At 30.6% G+C, this 17,278-nt stretch overlaps 1 protein-coding gene across 1 annotated transcript in view; it reads right to left on the bottom strand.

Moving 5' to 3' along the window:
• Window positions 1–891: 891 nt before the first annotated feature.
• LOC119676297 overlaps window positions 892–17,278 on the bottom strand; it is a 17,470-nt gene continuing 1,083 nt past the window's right edge. The window contains exon 4 of the mRNA XM_038087537.1: window positions 892–1,043. Coding sequence (XP_037943465.1) covers window positions 892–1,043 — 152 coding nt within the window. The remainder of the gene's footprint in view (window positions 1,044–17,278) is intronic.

Here is a 17,278-nt window from a genome sequence, read left to right on the forward strand (position 1 = left end):
AAGTTATATTAATTAATGGATGTTGATGGGTCAGGTCAGGTTATGTTGGCAATGTACTTAGGCCAATTAATCTCTTGTGTTAGAAGAGAAGAAGTTAAAAACTAACTTAAACCTTTAGCAAACCTCAAAATGTTCTTAAGACGCAGGTTCTGTAGTTCGGGAGCCCCTAAATGGATGTTGCTAATTTTAAAATGTTATTAAATCATTTTTAGTAATTTTAATAAGAATGAAATCATGTGTTATTTAGCGATTCAAAGGAAATAATTTTTATTTGAAATTGGCGGTTTCTTTTATGTTTTTTTCCCGTTTTTCTATCAGTTGCAAAATAAAATTCGGTCAATTTCCGTCAAAGGTTAAACTACTTAAAATAAAATAGTTTTAATTGTTCACATAAAATGCTACTATATTTGCATATTGAAGCATTTAAAGTAATCACAGTAGTTATGAAAACAGCAACAACAACAACAATAATAACAACTTCCCAATGACGACAACTACAGCATCAACAAGCAAAAGCATTGTCAACAACAAACCGAAATGTAAAAAGGAAGGAAAACTTCAAACGAATGCATTTTACTCAGCAATAACAACAACAACAACAGCAGCCACTATTGCAATAACAAAAAAAGAAAAGGAAATAAAAATAGTAAAATAAATAGCAAGTCTCGACAGTGAATGCCAACAGCTGAAATGTAACGAAGTAAATAAAACCAACAAACACGCACACAACACATTATATTTACAGTAACGACGGTGGCAGCAGCATCACCATCAGCATAAGTTTTACCAACAACAACAACAAAATTGTTGTGTACTTATAAACGAGAGCAACCAATACACCCAACGAGCAAACTAACAAACAAATAAATTCCAGTATTCATTGAAAAGATGCTAGGAGCACTGATGTTGCTGATAGTCATATCTATATGTATGTGGTGGTGCTTGCGGTGGTGGTATGGTGTCAGCGTCGTACTCTATTGGTAATGGTAGACTACATGCGCGCACATGTAAAATAGTTTTGCCACTTGTTGCTGCTACTGCTGCTGTAGCAAAAATTCTTATTATTGTTGTTGTTGTTTTTACAACCAAAAACTTTTGTTATACTTTAAAATCTCAAACAATTATTGTTGTATTTTTTTTTTATTTTAAACTTTCTTATTGTTTTTCAACAATTATTAGAAAATGTATTGTTGTTGTTGCTGTTACTTTAGTTGCTATTTTGTAGGTTATATCATCATTTATTGCTTTCGAAAATGGTTTGAGAGAAGACTAAAATGTTTAGCTTCGGTACATTGTCTCCAACAGCAGCACCAAAAACAAAGCTGCAGCAACAACAACGATAGCATAACATTTCATGTTGTGCTAGACTGTTGCTCTAAATCTATTTTATGAATGAATTGTGTGTGTTTTTTTGGTTTGTTTGTTATATTAAGGCATTGATGTGTATGTATGTGTGTATGTGTATGTTTTTATTTTTGTACATAATGCTTATATTACTTCGTACCAAAATAGCACAACGACTCTCGAAAGCAATTGTCTGTCTGCCCATTAGTTGTTCGCAAGCGAGCTGACTGTCTGTCTGCTCGCCTAACTGCCTTAGTTTATTTTACTGGTTGTCTGCTCTGTTCGGTCGTATGTTTGTTTGTATGTTCATTCAATGGTTATGTGCCTAACTGTCTTTTATATTCATTCGAGTTACACAATTCACAGTCGACGGCTAAATAACGTTTACTAAATTGAATTTCCGAATTCAATGAATGAATTGGGATAGTTTTAGTTTTACTGCATACTTTTAGGAATTTAGCCTGTTGCTGCACTACTGAAATTTATACTATTGCCATTTTAATATGTTGCCATTTTATATATAATGTGTATGTGTTTGTGTGTGTTTGTGTCAGTTTGCTTGTGTTTTTGTGTTGATATCATTTTAATTCGTTGGCAATGGACCGCAGCACAATTGCTGACAATAAATGTCCGTTCACTGCTATTTCTTCTCCTTTTTTTTTTGTTTTCTTCATTTTTATTTTTCCTATATTTCATACAAAATTTTCATTCGTTTTTTTTTTTTGTTTGTTTTTAATAGGAAATTGCATTTTTCTGCATTTTGAATTCGGAAAAGTTTTATCATTTCGACGAGTATTTTATTGGAATTTTCATGACAGTTTGACAATAGGAAATGTCAATTTTTAAGATATAAAATTGATTATTATTTTACGAGTATGATTTTTTTAATATAAATTTTACAAAAGTGTGATTGCCTTTCATAGAGATATACAATTTATTTAATTAAATTCGTGAATCAAAATCTCATGACTCAGTGAATTTTATGACTTATATTACATCATAACTTATTGTTAGTTTCTTTTTTTTGGAAATAAAATATAAATATAACAGCTTAAGGAGAAATTAATAATAAAAAATCAGAAAATTCATTCAAGAATTACACAAGAAGAATATTATTTCACTAATTAAGAAATCTTTATATATACGCAAACTTAATTAGTTGGCTATAACTAAGTACTCGTCCTTGGTCACTTCCGCTAGCCTACGATCAGCTAACCCGATCAGTAGCTTGCTGTCATCTATTAGGTATAGAAATAAAATGTGGACATTTTCTACCGCATTTTTCAACCGCGGCTACCGAATCAAATTCCTTTCTTTTATTCGCACTACTTGGTCAATCCAACGAATCCCCCGCGACGGAAATTATGTATTCAAGTACGTCACGTGTAGGAGACAATAACATTTTCTCATCGCTGTGGGTTATTACCCAAGCTTCTGCACTATACAACAGCCTAAGCCTGAAAAGAGAATTGTATTTAGTTTGACTTGATTTGATGGTTTTTTATCTCAATAATATTTCTTATTTTTTGGAGTCTACTTAGTCTAAAGTAAAAACTGTCGGCAAAATGATTCTTTATAAATGATTCTTTATCTCTAAGCTGACGTTATTTTTGGTGTTTGTGCTGATTCCCAAATAAAAAAAATATTTTACAACTTCGAATGTATTGTTGTGAATAGTAATGTGGAACCTAAGACGCTCAGAGAATTTGTTTGTTGAGAGAAAGTAATTTGTTTTTCCCATATTCGCCACAAGATCCATTTGGTTTACTTATTTTTCTTAGTTAGAAAAAACCGTTCTGAAAATGTCAAGAAAATAAAACTTTACGTAATGTTTCTATAATATCTTTTCTTGAGTGATTTTTAAACATTAATATGAAAGTATAATGAAACATCACACGGTCAACGTAACGTATGAGTGCTATTTTTTATATCATATTTTCTTCTTGGATTTCGTTAATATTAGTTAAATCAAATTTTTTCAAAAAACATTGGTAAAGCAAAAAAAACACATTTATTAAATAATCAAAATATAATATAATATAAATTATATTTTATATATAAATTAATTATAAAAGTAAACACTAAACAATGGTGTATTAAAAGTTCTTCTTCTCTTCTTTTATTTTTATAAACAAATATGTTTAAAAATTATTATAAATAATTACTTAATTTTATTAATAATAATTTATTAATAATAAATAATTATTACTTAGTATATCATCTTAACTATGTAACTTATAGGAAAAACTTAAAATGCATTAAGAGTTAAATTTTATTAACCAATCAAATTGCACTATGCTGCACAGTAAAGACAGAGACAACAATAACAGAGTTTATATTGCAACGATATTTTAGTTCTCTACCCACCCTCACATTAAAAAAGGTCCTTCAAGACAATCAAATTTATATTTACAGCTAATTCAAACAAATAAAATAAGCAAAAAACACACAGAAAATAGCAACAAAATTATAGGAAAGTGGCACAGAAATTGTGATGAAAACTAGCTTATAACCAGTAAAATAGACTGCGAAAATTGGTATACTGTCAACACATGATTGCCGCCTAACTATGTAAATGCAAGTGTTTTCCAACATTAAACAAATGAGACTATGCGTGTGTGTGCGTATGTGTACTTGAACTGCATGTATGTATGGAAAATGTGTACAATTTCTTTTAAAGCAATTTTATCTGTTTTCACATATGCTTTCGTACTTATTTTGGTTATGGAAGTGGACATTTGCCCAACAGATAAGCACAAGTGTAAAGCGTATAAACCTTAACATACACACACATCCACACAGGCACACACATGCACACAAATATAAAACTTCATTACATATGTTTTGTGGGTATGAAAAGTTCTTTCATTCAATTTCATTGCACACAACATTAAGCAAAACCGAAAACGCATGAAATTCTGCTTAGACATTTTGGTTTTGGTTTTTGTTTTTGTTTTTGTTTTTACTTTTACTTTTGTACTCGTCTTGTTTTCGTTCAGGGCAAATTCTTTTCATTTTGTTTCATTTTTAGCTTCTAATGATTTTATAGTTGTTGTGTTTGCTTTTATTTTTGCTTTCTATAGTTGTTGTTGTATTTTATATTTCTAAAGCTCGTTTTTATTTTAAATTTGTACGTTCTAACCAATTTGTTGTTGTGTTAGGACATGTGACAACAACGTTGAGGCTATAACGTTGATGATGACAACAACTACAACGAAGCTCAATGTTTTTTTTCTTTTTTTGTATTAAACCAAGTAAAAAACATTGAAAATAAAATTTCAACATACTATGAATTCGCATATGAAAAGGAAGAGGAAGAAAAAGTATTGCATAGACGACGGTGACTTGCCCAAGGAACTAACTAACGAAGAACAGAAGCAAATAGAATTTTGTACAAAAATAAAATGCGTATTTTTTTCGTTTTTAATTTTTATTGCTTAAGACAATGGCAGGGGGCAAGAGGGTTAAAACTGCGTAAAAGTAATTAAAATTTGGTCTTGTTAAGAATTTTCAAAGAAATTTTTCAATACAAAGAAAATTCAAACAAAACTATTAGAACTCCTTTTATGGTAAACATAGAAATAAACTATGAGTTGTCATATATGTTCAATTTTTCTATAATTTATTTCAATTTTGAATACAACTTGTTTGTTTAATATAACAAAAATAAAATGATTAATAATCAATAATTAAATTTCTGAAATAATTCTCAGTAATAGTATATCATATATATATATATATATATATCGTTGGAACAGCGCACCATCTAACAAGTGGCCCCACTAAAGTGAAGGATTAGTCGAGGTAGACCACGAAACGACTTGTGTATCATAATAAATACTTATAAAATTAAATAATTTACTCCAAAAATATATGCGGATTTATCCCTCTTGTGCTACTAGAAGTACACGTTAATATACAACTTCCCTGATTAAGGTTCATATCAAATTTTAATTTATTATCATAAAGTGTAAAAATCATTTAAATATTGTTCTCAGTATAACTTACAGTACTGGGTGCTGTTGAAAAAGTTTTGTCAATGCATAACTAAACATATGACATATACGATAATAATATTTTATATATGTTACTGGAATAGTGTCTGTCCCTTATTAGGAAAGGTTCTAACCATTTTTACTGATGGCTATAAAATAGCTGGCGGTGGCAAACAGTGGAATCCTCCAAAGAATTATATAAAACTATTTATTAAAGTCGTCTTGTTCTTTGTAGTGTTTTGAATAAGAGGTCATATATATATCTTATAAAACATAGCAAGATCTCGATCTAAAGACAATTTTAGGCTTTGCTGAGGGTAGAATGTGGTTTTAAAACCTTTTAGTTGCTTATACCCTAGTAAAATTGACGAATAGGCTTAAGTGGATCATTAAGATAGTCGTTATAAGTTGACCTAAGCTTACCTATTCCAATATTGTTACCATATTAGAACCAAAAAATTAATAGTGGTTCTAATGACGCTCTTTGAATATTATAAAATTACAAAAAATAATTAACAATTTTATTATTAACTCCTAAACAAATTTTTTTTGCGCCAATGTTACAACTATGATCTGTAGTTATCTTCAGAGCTTGTGACGATAGTCTATATAATCTATAATTATAACAGCAAACACATGACAAACTATAAAAAGTATTTAAAAATTAATTTAAAAAAATTTTTATTCAAAAATAAATTTAAAAATCATTTTATTGAATAATATGGAATTATAGAAATGCATATTATGACAGATTAATTGTTTTTTATTTATAATTGAACAAATAAATGCAGTCAAATGCAAGCAAATGCAAATATATTCTTCTTTTTATACATATATTTCTTATATATATCAGGAATTATATATAACATAAGGATAAAAATTGAATATGTTCGATTGTAAAATTCGTAAAGTACCAAAAAAAGTTGCAATTTAATTCAGCGTAACGCGTTGGCAAATATTTAACATTTTAAAAAGTTCGCTGCAACTGCCAGTCAGTCCGTCTGCTTGCAACAGAATTGCATTCCACACTCCATATTGACAGCGAACGCATAAAAAATACTTGCACTCATAAAATTTTAGTGAACACCATTGTCCTTTCAATTTTTACGAGTGCCACGTTATGTCCTGCTGACATAACGTATCAAGCGAATGTCGATTAAAAATACAAAAAACAAAAAAAAAAATAAAAAACAAAGCACAAAAAAAAAATTACAACAATGAAAAACGTCAAACTGAGCATTGAAAATGCAATAAAAAATTTATACAAACAAAGTAAATATTTATAGAGGTATATGTGTATACAAATCTATACATATATATATATATATATAAGTAAATATTTACGTACGTATGTGTAGTATGTAACAGTTTGGTGGTCGCCTTTATAATTTACCCAAAACAATACCAAAATGGTATACATATATGTATAAAAAGAAAAAAACTCTCATTAAATTATGTACATACATGTGTATGTAAGTATATATATACATACATAAGTAGTTGATTTATTTATACGTATATGTATGTATATACATTTTTCAACATCCTGCACCTACTTTAGCCTTCATATAGAGTTTTTATAAATATTAACAATTAACGCATTTCACTCCTACTCCTACCACAAAGTACACCAATACATATGTGCATATAAGTACATTAATTTTCATGAAATCAATTTTTTAAAGTGACTATAATTTTTCAATTAATCATTTTATCTTAAGCTTTAAGTGTACATAATATAAATTAAATAAAACTGAAATGTAACTGAGTAAAATTGGAATAAACGACGACCTTTGCTGTCCTCTGAAATACGAAAAATATTATTTAAACAGGAAACACGATTGCATTTCTTATATTAGTTTTATTTTACAAAAGTTATTAAATATCTGCATAATTATTATTATTATATAAAATGAGAAATAATATGAAATCTGACTCTTCTCTGCTAATCCGTATTGTTTAAGTCGATCAATACGCTTTACTTCAGATTAAAGCCTAATTCAGATTATTAGGTGAGATAAAATTAGATCGGTCATCCCCCCTTAGGGATCCTACCACATTGTATAACCTTATAAGAAATTAAAAAGTTTAAAAACCACTTTGAATCTTTGGCAAAGCTTATAATGCTCTGTAAATGGAAAACCTGGAATTGTATAAGATCTTTAAAAAGGAAAGCCCCTAGTATATTCATTTGCTGCCGCACAAGCGCTGGACATCTACAAAAAAATATGATGCGCTTTTATTGTATTCTCCATTACTGCGACAAGAATGATTAAGTGGAAGATTTAATCTTCTAGCTTGGTTCACTAAATGACTTGGACTCATCAACATAGCTCCCATAAAATTGATATCTTTACGGGGCTTCTCAATGAAATTGCTGGATCTTAATAAAACGCGGTCAAATTATATACAAATACCTGCATATTGTTAAGTCTTCCCATCTTGTATTACATTGCTCAACTCAAAAAGAATTCAACAACTGTTAGCATAATGTCAACGATATGTCCAGATTTTTTAACTGTTCCGAATGATTACCTGAAGCACACCATCTGGTCTGCATGTCTGTTTTGCAGTTGCCCATAAACAGAAACCCAGAGTAGAGTAGTGTTAAGCTGTTTTGACATTTCATTTGGAGTTGAGTAGCATTCAAAAACTGTACTGGTTTTAATTTGGACTGAACTCAAGGAGTTTAAAACAGCTTGACTGTCTGGCGGTATGTATATATTCGTATTAAATATATTATCTACTGCCAAATAAACTGCATCTCTAATAGCAATTATCATCACCTGAAAAATATTGCAATGTTCAGAAAGCCTATGATAAAAAGATTTATTTAATCCTTAGAAAACTTCACTTCCTATACACACCTCGACAATACAATTTAAGAGCCGTCAGTGAAAATAGTTAGACCCTCTCTTAATGAAGAACCTCTCGACAATCCGGTGTCTATAGATGAAAACTCACTATAGTAAGTCTAATTTTTATTGAAAAAAATAAAAACTTGTTCTTTTTAAAGCTCCTAAGACTCCATTTTAAATTAGTTGCAGAGTATTTGTTGCTTAGTGTTGTACGCTTGTATGATATATTTTTACTCTACTTTAGTTATTATTTTAATTATTATAATAAAACTATATCTAACAAGACGTACTTTATATTCCTCAAACTTATATTCCTACCCATACATCTGCTTCGTCACAGGGATGAATTTGTCTCAAATATTAACTTATTTTCAAACAATTTAGTTGAGTAGCCATTCTTAATGACCACCATAGCGTTCTGTAAGATTATCGTTACGTTATAAGGTTCAATGGTTCAGATAATATACACTAGCCACAAAAAGCTTGTTTGTATGGTATGCTTGAGTAATTTTGGAGGATTACTTTTGGTATATTTATTTTTGCTGGTTGCTACACTTAATGAATTCTGCAGATTGAAAATGCGTTAACATGAATTCAGCTTGATTGTGTGTGTGTGTGTAAATAAAATATTTTATGAAGTAAAAATAAAATGCTCATAAATATGTAAAATAGAAAATATCGAAAAGAGATACAAAAAAAATATTGTGCATGTATTGGTTTTTTCATCTTTTCAACACCTTAAAGCATAAGTAAAATTTCATTTCACTAAATACAGTAAACTGTGGAAAACTGTAATAAAAACTTATTTTAATCCTCAATTTTACTCAAGTGTGGCAAAGGTCCATAAGATGTTTAAATTCCTTTACGGTCAAAGTTTTTTTCCAAAAAATCGAAACAAAAATACTGCAAAAATATTGTTTATAGGGTATAACATTGTGATAATTTGGCATATATATGCGCTGTGTTCGCACCAGTTCAAAAGTTATTTGATTGCAGTCTCTACGGCCACCCTGTATATATTATAGCTGCAAAAAGTCTCATACCCAAACTTGAATGTAAAGCATATATTTCGATAATTCTATTAATATAACAAGATACTTAATCTGGAAAAAATTTTTCAAAATGAATTTTTAATTTTCAAATGTAGACGAAAAGTGCTTAAGTGACTTTTGAGACTTTTAAAAAGTTTAATATCAAACTCAGGTTATTCGTTGCATTACATTTATTTCAGCTGCAAAGCTCAAAGTTGATATTAAAATTAACAAAACAAAACTTAAAAATGCATTCATTGACATTTTTATGCTAAACTGAACTGCAATGCCAAATAGTATATTTTTTAACAAATTATTTTTTTGAATTGCAATAGAATTTATGTTGCATTAGTCAAGTTTTTTATTTTGAAAAAAAAAACAAAAATAAATTCTCAAATATCAAAATGAAGAAAATACTTTAAAATGTATGCATGCGTGAGCAAAAGTAAAACTTCTACAAAACAGCACTTATATTAAAAAATTATATAAAATTTAAAAAAAGCCTGAAAAAAATATTAAACTTAAAAAATATGTAATAACACTAAAAATACAACTACAAAATATAACTCAAAATAATTATATTGCAAATGCGATGCAAGTGAAAAAATCTGGAAAATGCAACGCAAATGTGAATGCAACGCACGTAGCAAATTAATAGAACTCACGCCAGCTCCGAACTGCACGCACAACTACGCACGCATACGCACCTAGCAACACACATTATTATGAGCGTTATTATGAGCAAGTGTCCGGGTCTGAAGTGCGGGTCTGAAGCAGCCATCCATCCATCTAGTAAGCAGCGGAGAAAAGTGTAAAGGCAGATTTTGAATTTTTAAAATGAGGAACTTTTTCGAAAAAATGCATTCATTTGTATTTTGGATCAACTCAACTTCGCCACCTTCATTAACACGCCAACTAAAAAGCATAACTAATGCAACCTGCAGTTTCATGTAGTCCCCTCTCCAGATCCTGACTCCTTGAGAGCGGGCGGTGTGTGAGTGTTTAACGACGCGTTCATCAATGCGTGCCTGCATGCGTGCATATTTGGTTACGAAAAATATTCAAAACACGCACACACACATAAACACAAACAAGTATATATACATATATTATTACTCGTTAATGCAGAATTCATTTATGGGTACATATAGGCACTGCAAAATAGTGCAAAATGGGAAATGAAGGAAAATATGGCGCCACATTTCATTGCTCATTCTGGGAAAAGTTGGGCGCGGGAAAACTTTTCAGCTGGTAAAAATTTTGTTTTTGCAAAATTTGTACTAAAATATACAAATATACAAAAATGAAAAAAAACAAAAAAAACACAAAAAAGCAAAACTGTTGAAAAGGAAGCAGCAGTAGCAAAAAAACCAGGTTCTTTTTTAACGAACGCATGCACCACAAAAAGGTTAATGTCCCCCGGAGACTTTCGAAACTCAAACTTTAAACAAAAATAAAAAAAAACAAAATTGTTTGTTTAAAAACGCGAGAATGTTAACGCATTTTATGTAAAATGGGGTTGATACAATATATGCATATGTGTACACACACAAACATACACGCAAACAAACGTAAACAAAATATTTTAAATAAACGCACACGTACACTTACGCACACACGCACATACATACACTCATGCAAATGCGAATGCGAATGCATACAACTGCATAGACACTGCAGCCGACACATATTGCCAAGCGTATTGCGTACGGAAGAACCCAGTCTATGATTTCCCCTATAAGCCTAAAGTATTCGCATGTTACGCTTGTGTAACGATCATATGCGCCTAAATGTATGCTTTAATGAATTTTTTTATGCATTTTTTTATATAATTTTTTCTTCACTATTTTTTAACCTTTTTGTGTGCTTAGGTTAGGTTATATTTCGTAATTCTATGGGTAGATGAGGTGTCGTCTGACATAGTGGGGCACTGCGTAAGCGTCAATATTTTCTTTTATACATATAGCTTTGCATACATTCTTTTTTTATTCGTATTTTGTTTTTGCTTTTCACTGCATATTTGCCATTTGTAGTTTTTGGTGCAACAACGGGGGTGAAGTATGTGCGTATGCAGCATAACAAGTGTGTCGCTCGCTGTTTGGTGCCTGGTTTCCTGCCTACATGCCTATGAACTTAACTATTCGACAGTCTAGTTGCTTGCATAATACTACCCACCTACTTACCTACCACCCATTGCACCCATTTGTGAGCAAAATTCTTTTGGTGCAACATTCAATGCAAGCAATAAAATGCAATGCAAAGCGACATATCTTCATATGTTATGCATTTGACTCAGAAATCGACGTGCTGTTGACGTTTGTATGTAAATACTGGGTCTAGGCTTTATATATGTAATGTTATGTCTATGCCTATAAAGTTGAACTGTATTTGTTTGCTTAAATACGTAGCCTCCTAGTTTGCCGGCGTTTTATCCTAGTTAAGCTGACGGAACATAAGTCTACGCTTTGCTATAAAAAAGGGGTTAACTTTTCAAACAATTTCCATTTGCATTTACATGATTATGTTTATTAATATTTTTCTTTATTTTTTTTTTAATAATTATTATCAAACTGTACCATTTGCCATTTTTATAGCGAAAGTAGCCTACTCCGCATTAATTTCCTTTTCAAAAGTACCGTACGCATAATATCATCCGTCTATGTAACCATGAATAATTGATGGAATTAATAATAACAATAATTTTTGAAATTCTAATATAATTGGGTTATGTGTGACGGCATTGTTAAAAGTTTTCTGCCATTTGTGTAATTAACATTATAAAAAAGTCTTTTTTTAAATTCTATTATTATAGTTTTATAAAACTATTATGGAGATATTCACATTTTTAAGACTATAATTTCCTCGCGAGTGAGAATTTTCTTCAGTTTCAGCAATTTAAGTGCTTTAAAGATCTTAAAAGAATTTAGTACATTACTTAGTAAATATGTTTTTTATCTTATCTGGATTCCTTGATAAAGAATATTTTTTTTTATTTTTAACAATGTCTCTTTATTGAATCGCTTTTATTTAACGCCTAACAATAAGTTTTAGAATCTTGAAAATTATAAACAAGATATTACAAATTATTTTATGTATACCTATATACTTAAAAATCATTTGTAAATTATTTAAAAGGACCTCTGTATAGGTAGCTGGAAACATTGAAGGAAATTAAAAAGTAGACAGTTTGGTTGACGTTAGGTGCCAATCTCTAGGGGCACATAAGCCTCTAGAGATCGTTAAGAGAACTACTTACCACTACTAAGCGGAACTTATGGCGGTCTCACATGCTCTGGATGACCTATTGGATTGTCAGGTGTATCAGAAAAAGATTCTGATAGCGCTGAACAACCAAGCATGCAAAATACATACATAACTAACAGCTTAGTACAAGAATGTGTAACATAGCTAATGGAATGTGCTCATGAAAATGAGGTGACGATCATGTGGGTTAAAGGACACATCGGTATTGAGCAAAACGAGAAGGCAGATGAACTTGCAAAGCAAGGATCAAGCCATAATTTCTGCGGCCCGGAGCCGAGAATATCATTGGGGTACAGCATGACGGCAGCTTATGTTTATAAGTGGATAACCTCACTTCATCTTAATAGATGGAGAGAGTTGAGCACTTGTAGACAGACCAAACTCATGTTACCAAAACCGTGGGCCAGAGAAGCGATAAAGGTGCTTAGCTATTCGCGGAGCACCCTAAGTTGGCTGACCTCACTAATTACTGGACATGGCAACTTCAAGTATCACCTCAAAAAGATAACTCTTGCTGAGGAAGACACTTGCAGACTATGTCTAGAAGAAAAGGAGACAGCGGTGCATATATTGTGCCAATGTCCAGCACTGGCAAGTAGGAGGAAGATTGTTTTGGGACACCATTGGGTTGGTGACGACTTGGCAGGAAACCTCAAGCTAAATGAGCTGCTTGCATTAACAAAAGATGTAGTTATGCAAACGGAAGCCACTCCAGCTTTAACCCAATAACAACATCCGAGAATCGAAGGACGAAAAAGGACCCAAGTAGTTTCGTGCTCTACTTCGAATAATCCTTCACTTCAGTGGGGCCACTTGTTGGACAGTGCGCTGTCCCAACGTCCCACCATATATATATATATCTTACCTCTACTACTTACCTTCGGCTTGTCAATAACAAATGAAAAACATTAAGAATTATATGTATCTTTCCGGTTAAAATGGCCGTCTTGTAACAAGACTAGTTCTACGGAACTCATTGAAAGATACTGCATGAATATTGTAAGGATTACTGCAGTTCTTTCTGGTCAATGTATATAAGAACCCATGCAGAGTGAGTAAATATAAAAATAAAGATATCGAAAGATTGATTGATACTAATTTTATTTTAAAAATTAAATATAAACTTTCTTAAAACTCACTTAACTAAGAGAAATCAACTAAGAGAAACTCATTGTAAAAGTTTACAACTTTTAATACTCATTATATTAGTTGTGGAAACTTATTGGAAAAAAAACAATTAAGTATTTTCACAGTGGAAATAAGAAAACAAGATTTTAAAAAAAATCTAAAACCAATATTAGTGCCACACAGTGCATCAAAATACGAGACTCGTTAATCTCGATCAATGCTCGATAATTTTTGAAACAGCTTAGATATTGAAATAAATTGTTTCTTTATTCATTTATGACGGTAGTGACTATTTTACTTAATAGAAACTTTTCTATTTAATAGAGTAATAAATAAAATTTTTATTTATTTTCAATTAATTAGTTTTTGGCTGGCCATGCAACTGTTTCAAGTATTGCCAATCATCAGTGGTCTTGTAATTATTATTTTTTATATTTAATTATTTGTAAATAATTTTCGAGACTATAAGTACTGGAGGATTGAGCTCGTTGAACTTGAAATTTTTCTTAAATATGGTTTTAAAAATGAGTTTTTTTTGATGAATTTTGAACCCATTCGACTTACCGAAACTTAGAGAGTTGACCAAATGTGATTAACTTTCCGTTTTTTTTTTTGTTTTGTGAATATCTCAAAAACTATAAAATATATTTCATTTTAATATCTTTAATTGTTTGAGAAATGGTCAAATTCTCATCGATTAATTTTAAACGCCGTCTGTACAGTATGCACACATACTAAATGACACATTTATTGCCATATGACATATGTGCCATATTTTTTTTGTAATTAGTTTCCTATGTAATTGTGCTAAATTTAGCATATTATCTAAATCAGATGTCCTACCACAATATTAAATTCGTTGGGTTAATGATTGTTGCCTAAGCAAATGTTGCATATTTTTCAGGGTTGCTGCGTGCAATACTACTAAAACACAGTGTGGGGTTGCCCACTAATATAAATTATTTTGATGTCATTTAAATGCAATACAAAGATTTTAATAAAAATTTTTATTATTAATTATTATTATTTATAAACAAATGAATTATTTTATACGGAAGAAGAATCAGAAAACCATACACAAAGACTTATACGTTAAAACTACTCAAAATGAAAATGCTTAATATTGTACATATGGTACATATATCTCGTAAATTTGATATCATGTCAATTTTTATATATCGAAATGCAATAAAATTAACCAAAAAAAAAAACATTTTATGTACAAAGTTATATATTACAAAAGTATATAGAAACCATGTACACATGTAAATTTATTATGAAAATTATTTTGCAATGTGTAATTTATGTATACATTTGCACTTTTTTCACATTTTTGTGTACTTTAGTGAAAAAAAATTAACACTTCTGTTTCACATACTTTACATTACAACGCATTTCACATTTTCGATGTCTTTTCGACGTTATTGTTGTTGTTCTTGTTGTACAATTGCGTTACTGTTGTTGTTGTTGTTATTATTTTTACTGCTGTAGTTTTTATTTTAACATTAATTTTATTGTTTTTGTTGTTTTGTTTTTGTTTTTACTTTTGTTTTTGCTTTTGCTTTTGCTTTTGTTTTTGTGGGTTTAAGTTTTAATGCAGTAATTTGTTTGACTAAAATGGGGTGTGTCGTATGCATGCGTATGATTTCTTTTACTTTTTTTCCACGTTTTATTCCTTAAAATAGTGCATTATATGCAAAAATTTTAAATGATTACTTTGAAGCTCACAATTGATTGCTAATTTCATATATTTTGCAATTTAATAGTTGAAAAATCCATTCATTATTCAATATTCGATTTGATTTCTAATGATTGGCTTCAACTCATAACGTATGATTATTAAAATGATATATTAAGCGAAGCTATTGCAAATTATATGATTTCGTCCTTTCCATGTTTAAGAAAAAAAATGTACAAAAAAGTTATTTAATATTATAGAGAAATGAAAATATATAATACAGTTTATAATTACTTTTACTGAAGTAGGTTTTATTCTAGGCAGGTTCTATAACTCTTTTAACTCGGTATAGTTTACCTATAAAATTGGTGAATGGCCCATATCACACTTTTATCATTTTTTGGGCTTAATTTTAGTGTATTAATTTTTGATGCTTGGTACACTTGATGAATTCTGCAAATTGAAAATTTGAATACATGAACTCTATTTGCCTGTGTCTATGTATGTGTGTAGAAAAGCAAAAGAAAAAATTTTGAGAAATAATTTAACATTTATTTTGGTATTCACAAATTACATATAAATGTTTAATAATCATTTGTAATACCTGTACAATACCTATACCTAAGTGTAGAGTAAAACTTTTGGATATATTGAAAATATCCAAAAATAACAAAAGAAAATATTTTACATGTATTGTTTTCATCACCAAAGCATGAAATTTCAGTCCACTATATACCCTAAACTGTGTGAAAACTGTTATAAAAACTACTTTTAAAGCTAATCACTTTGAGTACATAAAATACATTTTATTGTGTGAAAATTTAACTTCGAAATATTTAGCTTTTTAAACAGTTCCAGATAATAAAATAAATATAGAATCCACTCATAATAACGTACAAAAATATAAAAACAAAACTGTGAAAATTATATTAAATATAATTATTTTACAAAAATATTCAAAGCTAATTTGTAAAAACTTAATACATATAGCTAAAAACTGCAATTACTGATGAAGAAATCGAAAAATTTTATAAAATAGGGTAAACTATAGTCCTCAGTCAATCACTTACTTTGGGGGAGTGGAAAAACCTTTCATAATATCAGCTATTTACAGTAATGATGCATTAATAATATACATTGTGACCGAAAAGTTTTCGGAAATTCTCATTTAAAATTCGCGCGCTGTATATTTTTCGATATTTTTAAAGTTTATTGTAGTTTGGCAGCACTGTCCTTAATTCTATGCCAAAAAATGAGCGCGATCTGTCAGACAGTTCGTTACGGCAGCTGTTTAAACCAGTTCACCTCAGTAGTGCGTTGCGAAAAAAACAATGGAAAAAAATATTGAACAAAGAGTTTGCATCAAATTTTGTGTTTCGAACGAAATTTCGTGTGCAGAATCGTTGCGAATGCTACAAAAGGCTTATGGGGAATCAGTTTTATCGAAAACTCAAGTTTATGAGTGGTACAAAGCCTTTCAGGACGGTCGTACGACCGTCGAAGACATGCCGCGTTCTGGACGACCTTCGACCTCTACCACCGACGAAAACATTGAAAAGGCAAAGGAAATCGTGTTCAAAAATCCTCATGTGAGTGTTAGAGAGATAGCACGAGAGCTAGGCATCGGTCGTGAGATGGCTCGTTTGATTTTGGTGGAAAATTTGTGTATGCGACGTGTCAACGCTCGGCTTTTTCCGATTCACCTCAATTTGTTCCAAAAACACCATCGTGGACAGGTCTCGTTAGACATGCTTGATCGTGCCAATTCCGATCCAACTTTCATGGAACGCATCATAACGGGTGACGAGACATGGGTCTACGAGTACGACATGCAAACAAGCCAACAATCATCGGAATGGAGAGGAAAAGACGAGCCGAAACCGAAAAAACCACGCCAAAGTCGCTCGAAAATCAAGGCAATGCTGATTGTTTTCTTCGATATTCGTGGTGTGGTGCATCATGAATTCGTCCCTGAAGGAC

The sequence above is a fragment of the Teleopsis dalmanni genome, chromosome 2 (assembly GCF_002237135.1).
Source record: "Teleopsis dalmanni isolate 2A chromosome 2, ASM223713v2, whole genome shotgun sequence".
Lineage (NCBI taxonomy): Eukaryota > Metazoa > Arthropoda > Insecta > Diptera > Diopsidae > Teleopsis > Teleopsis dalmanni.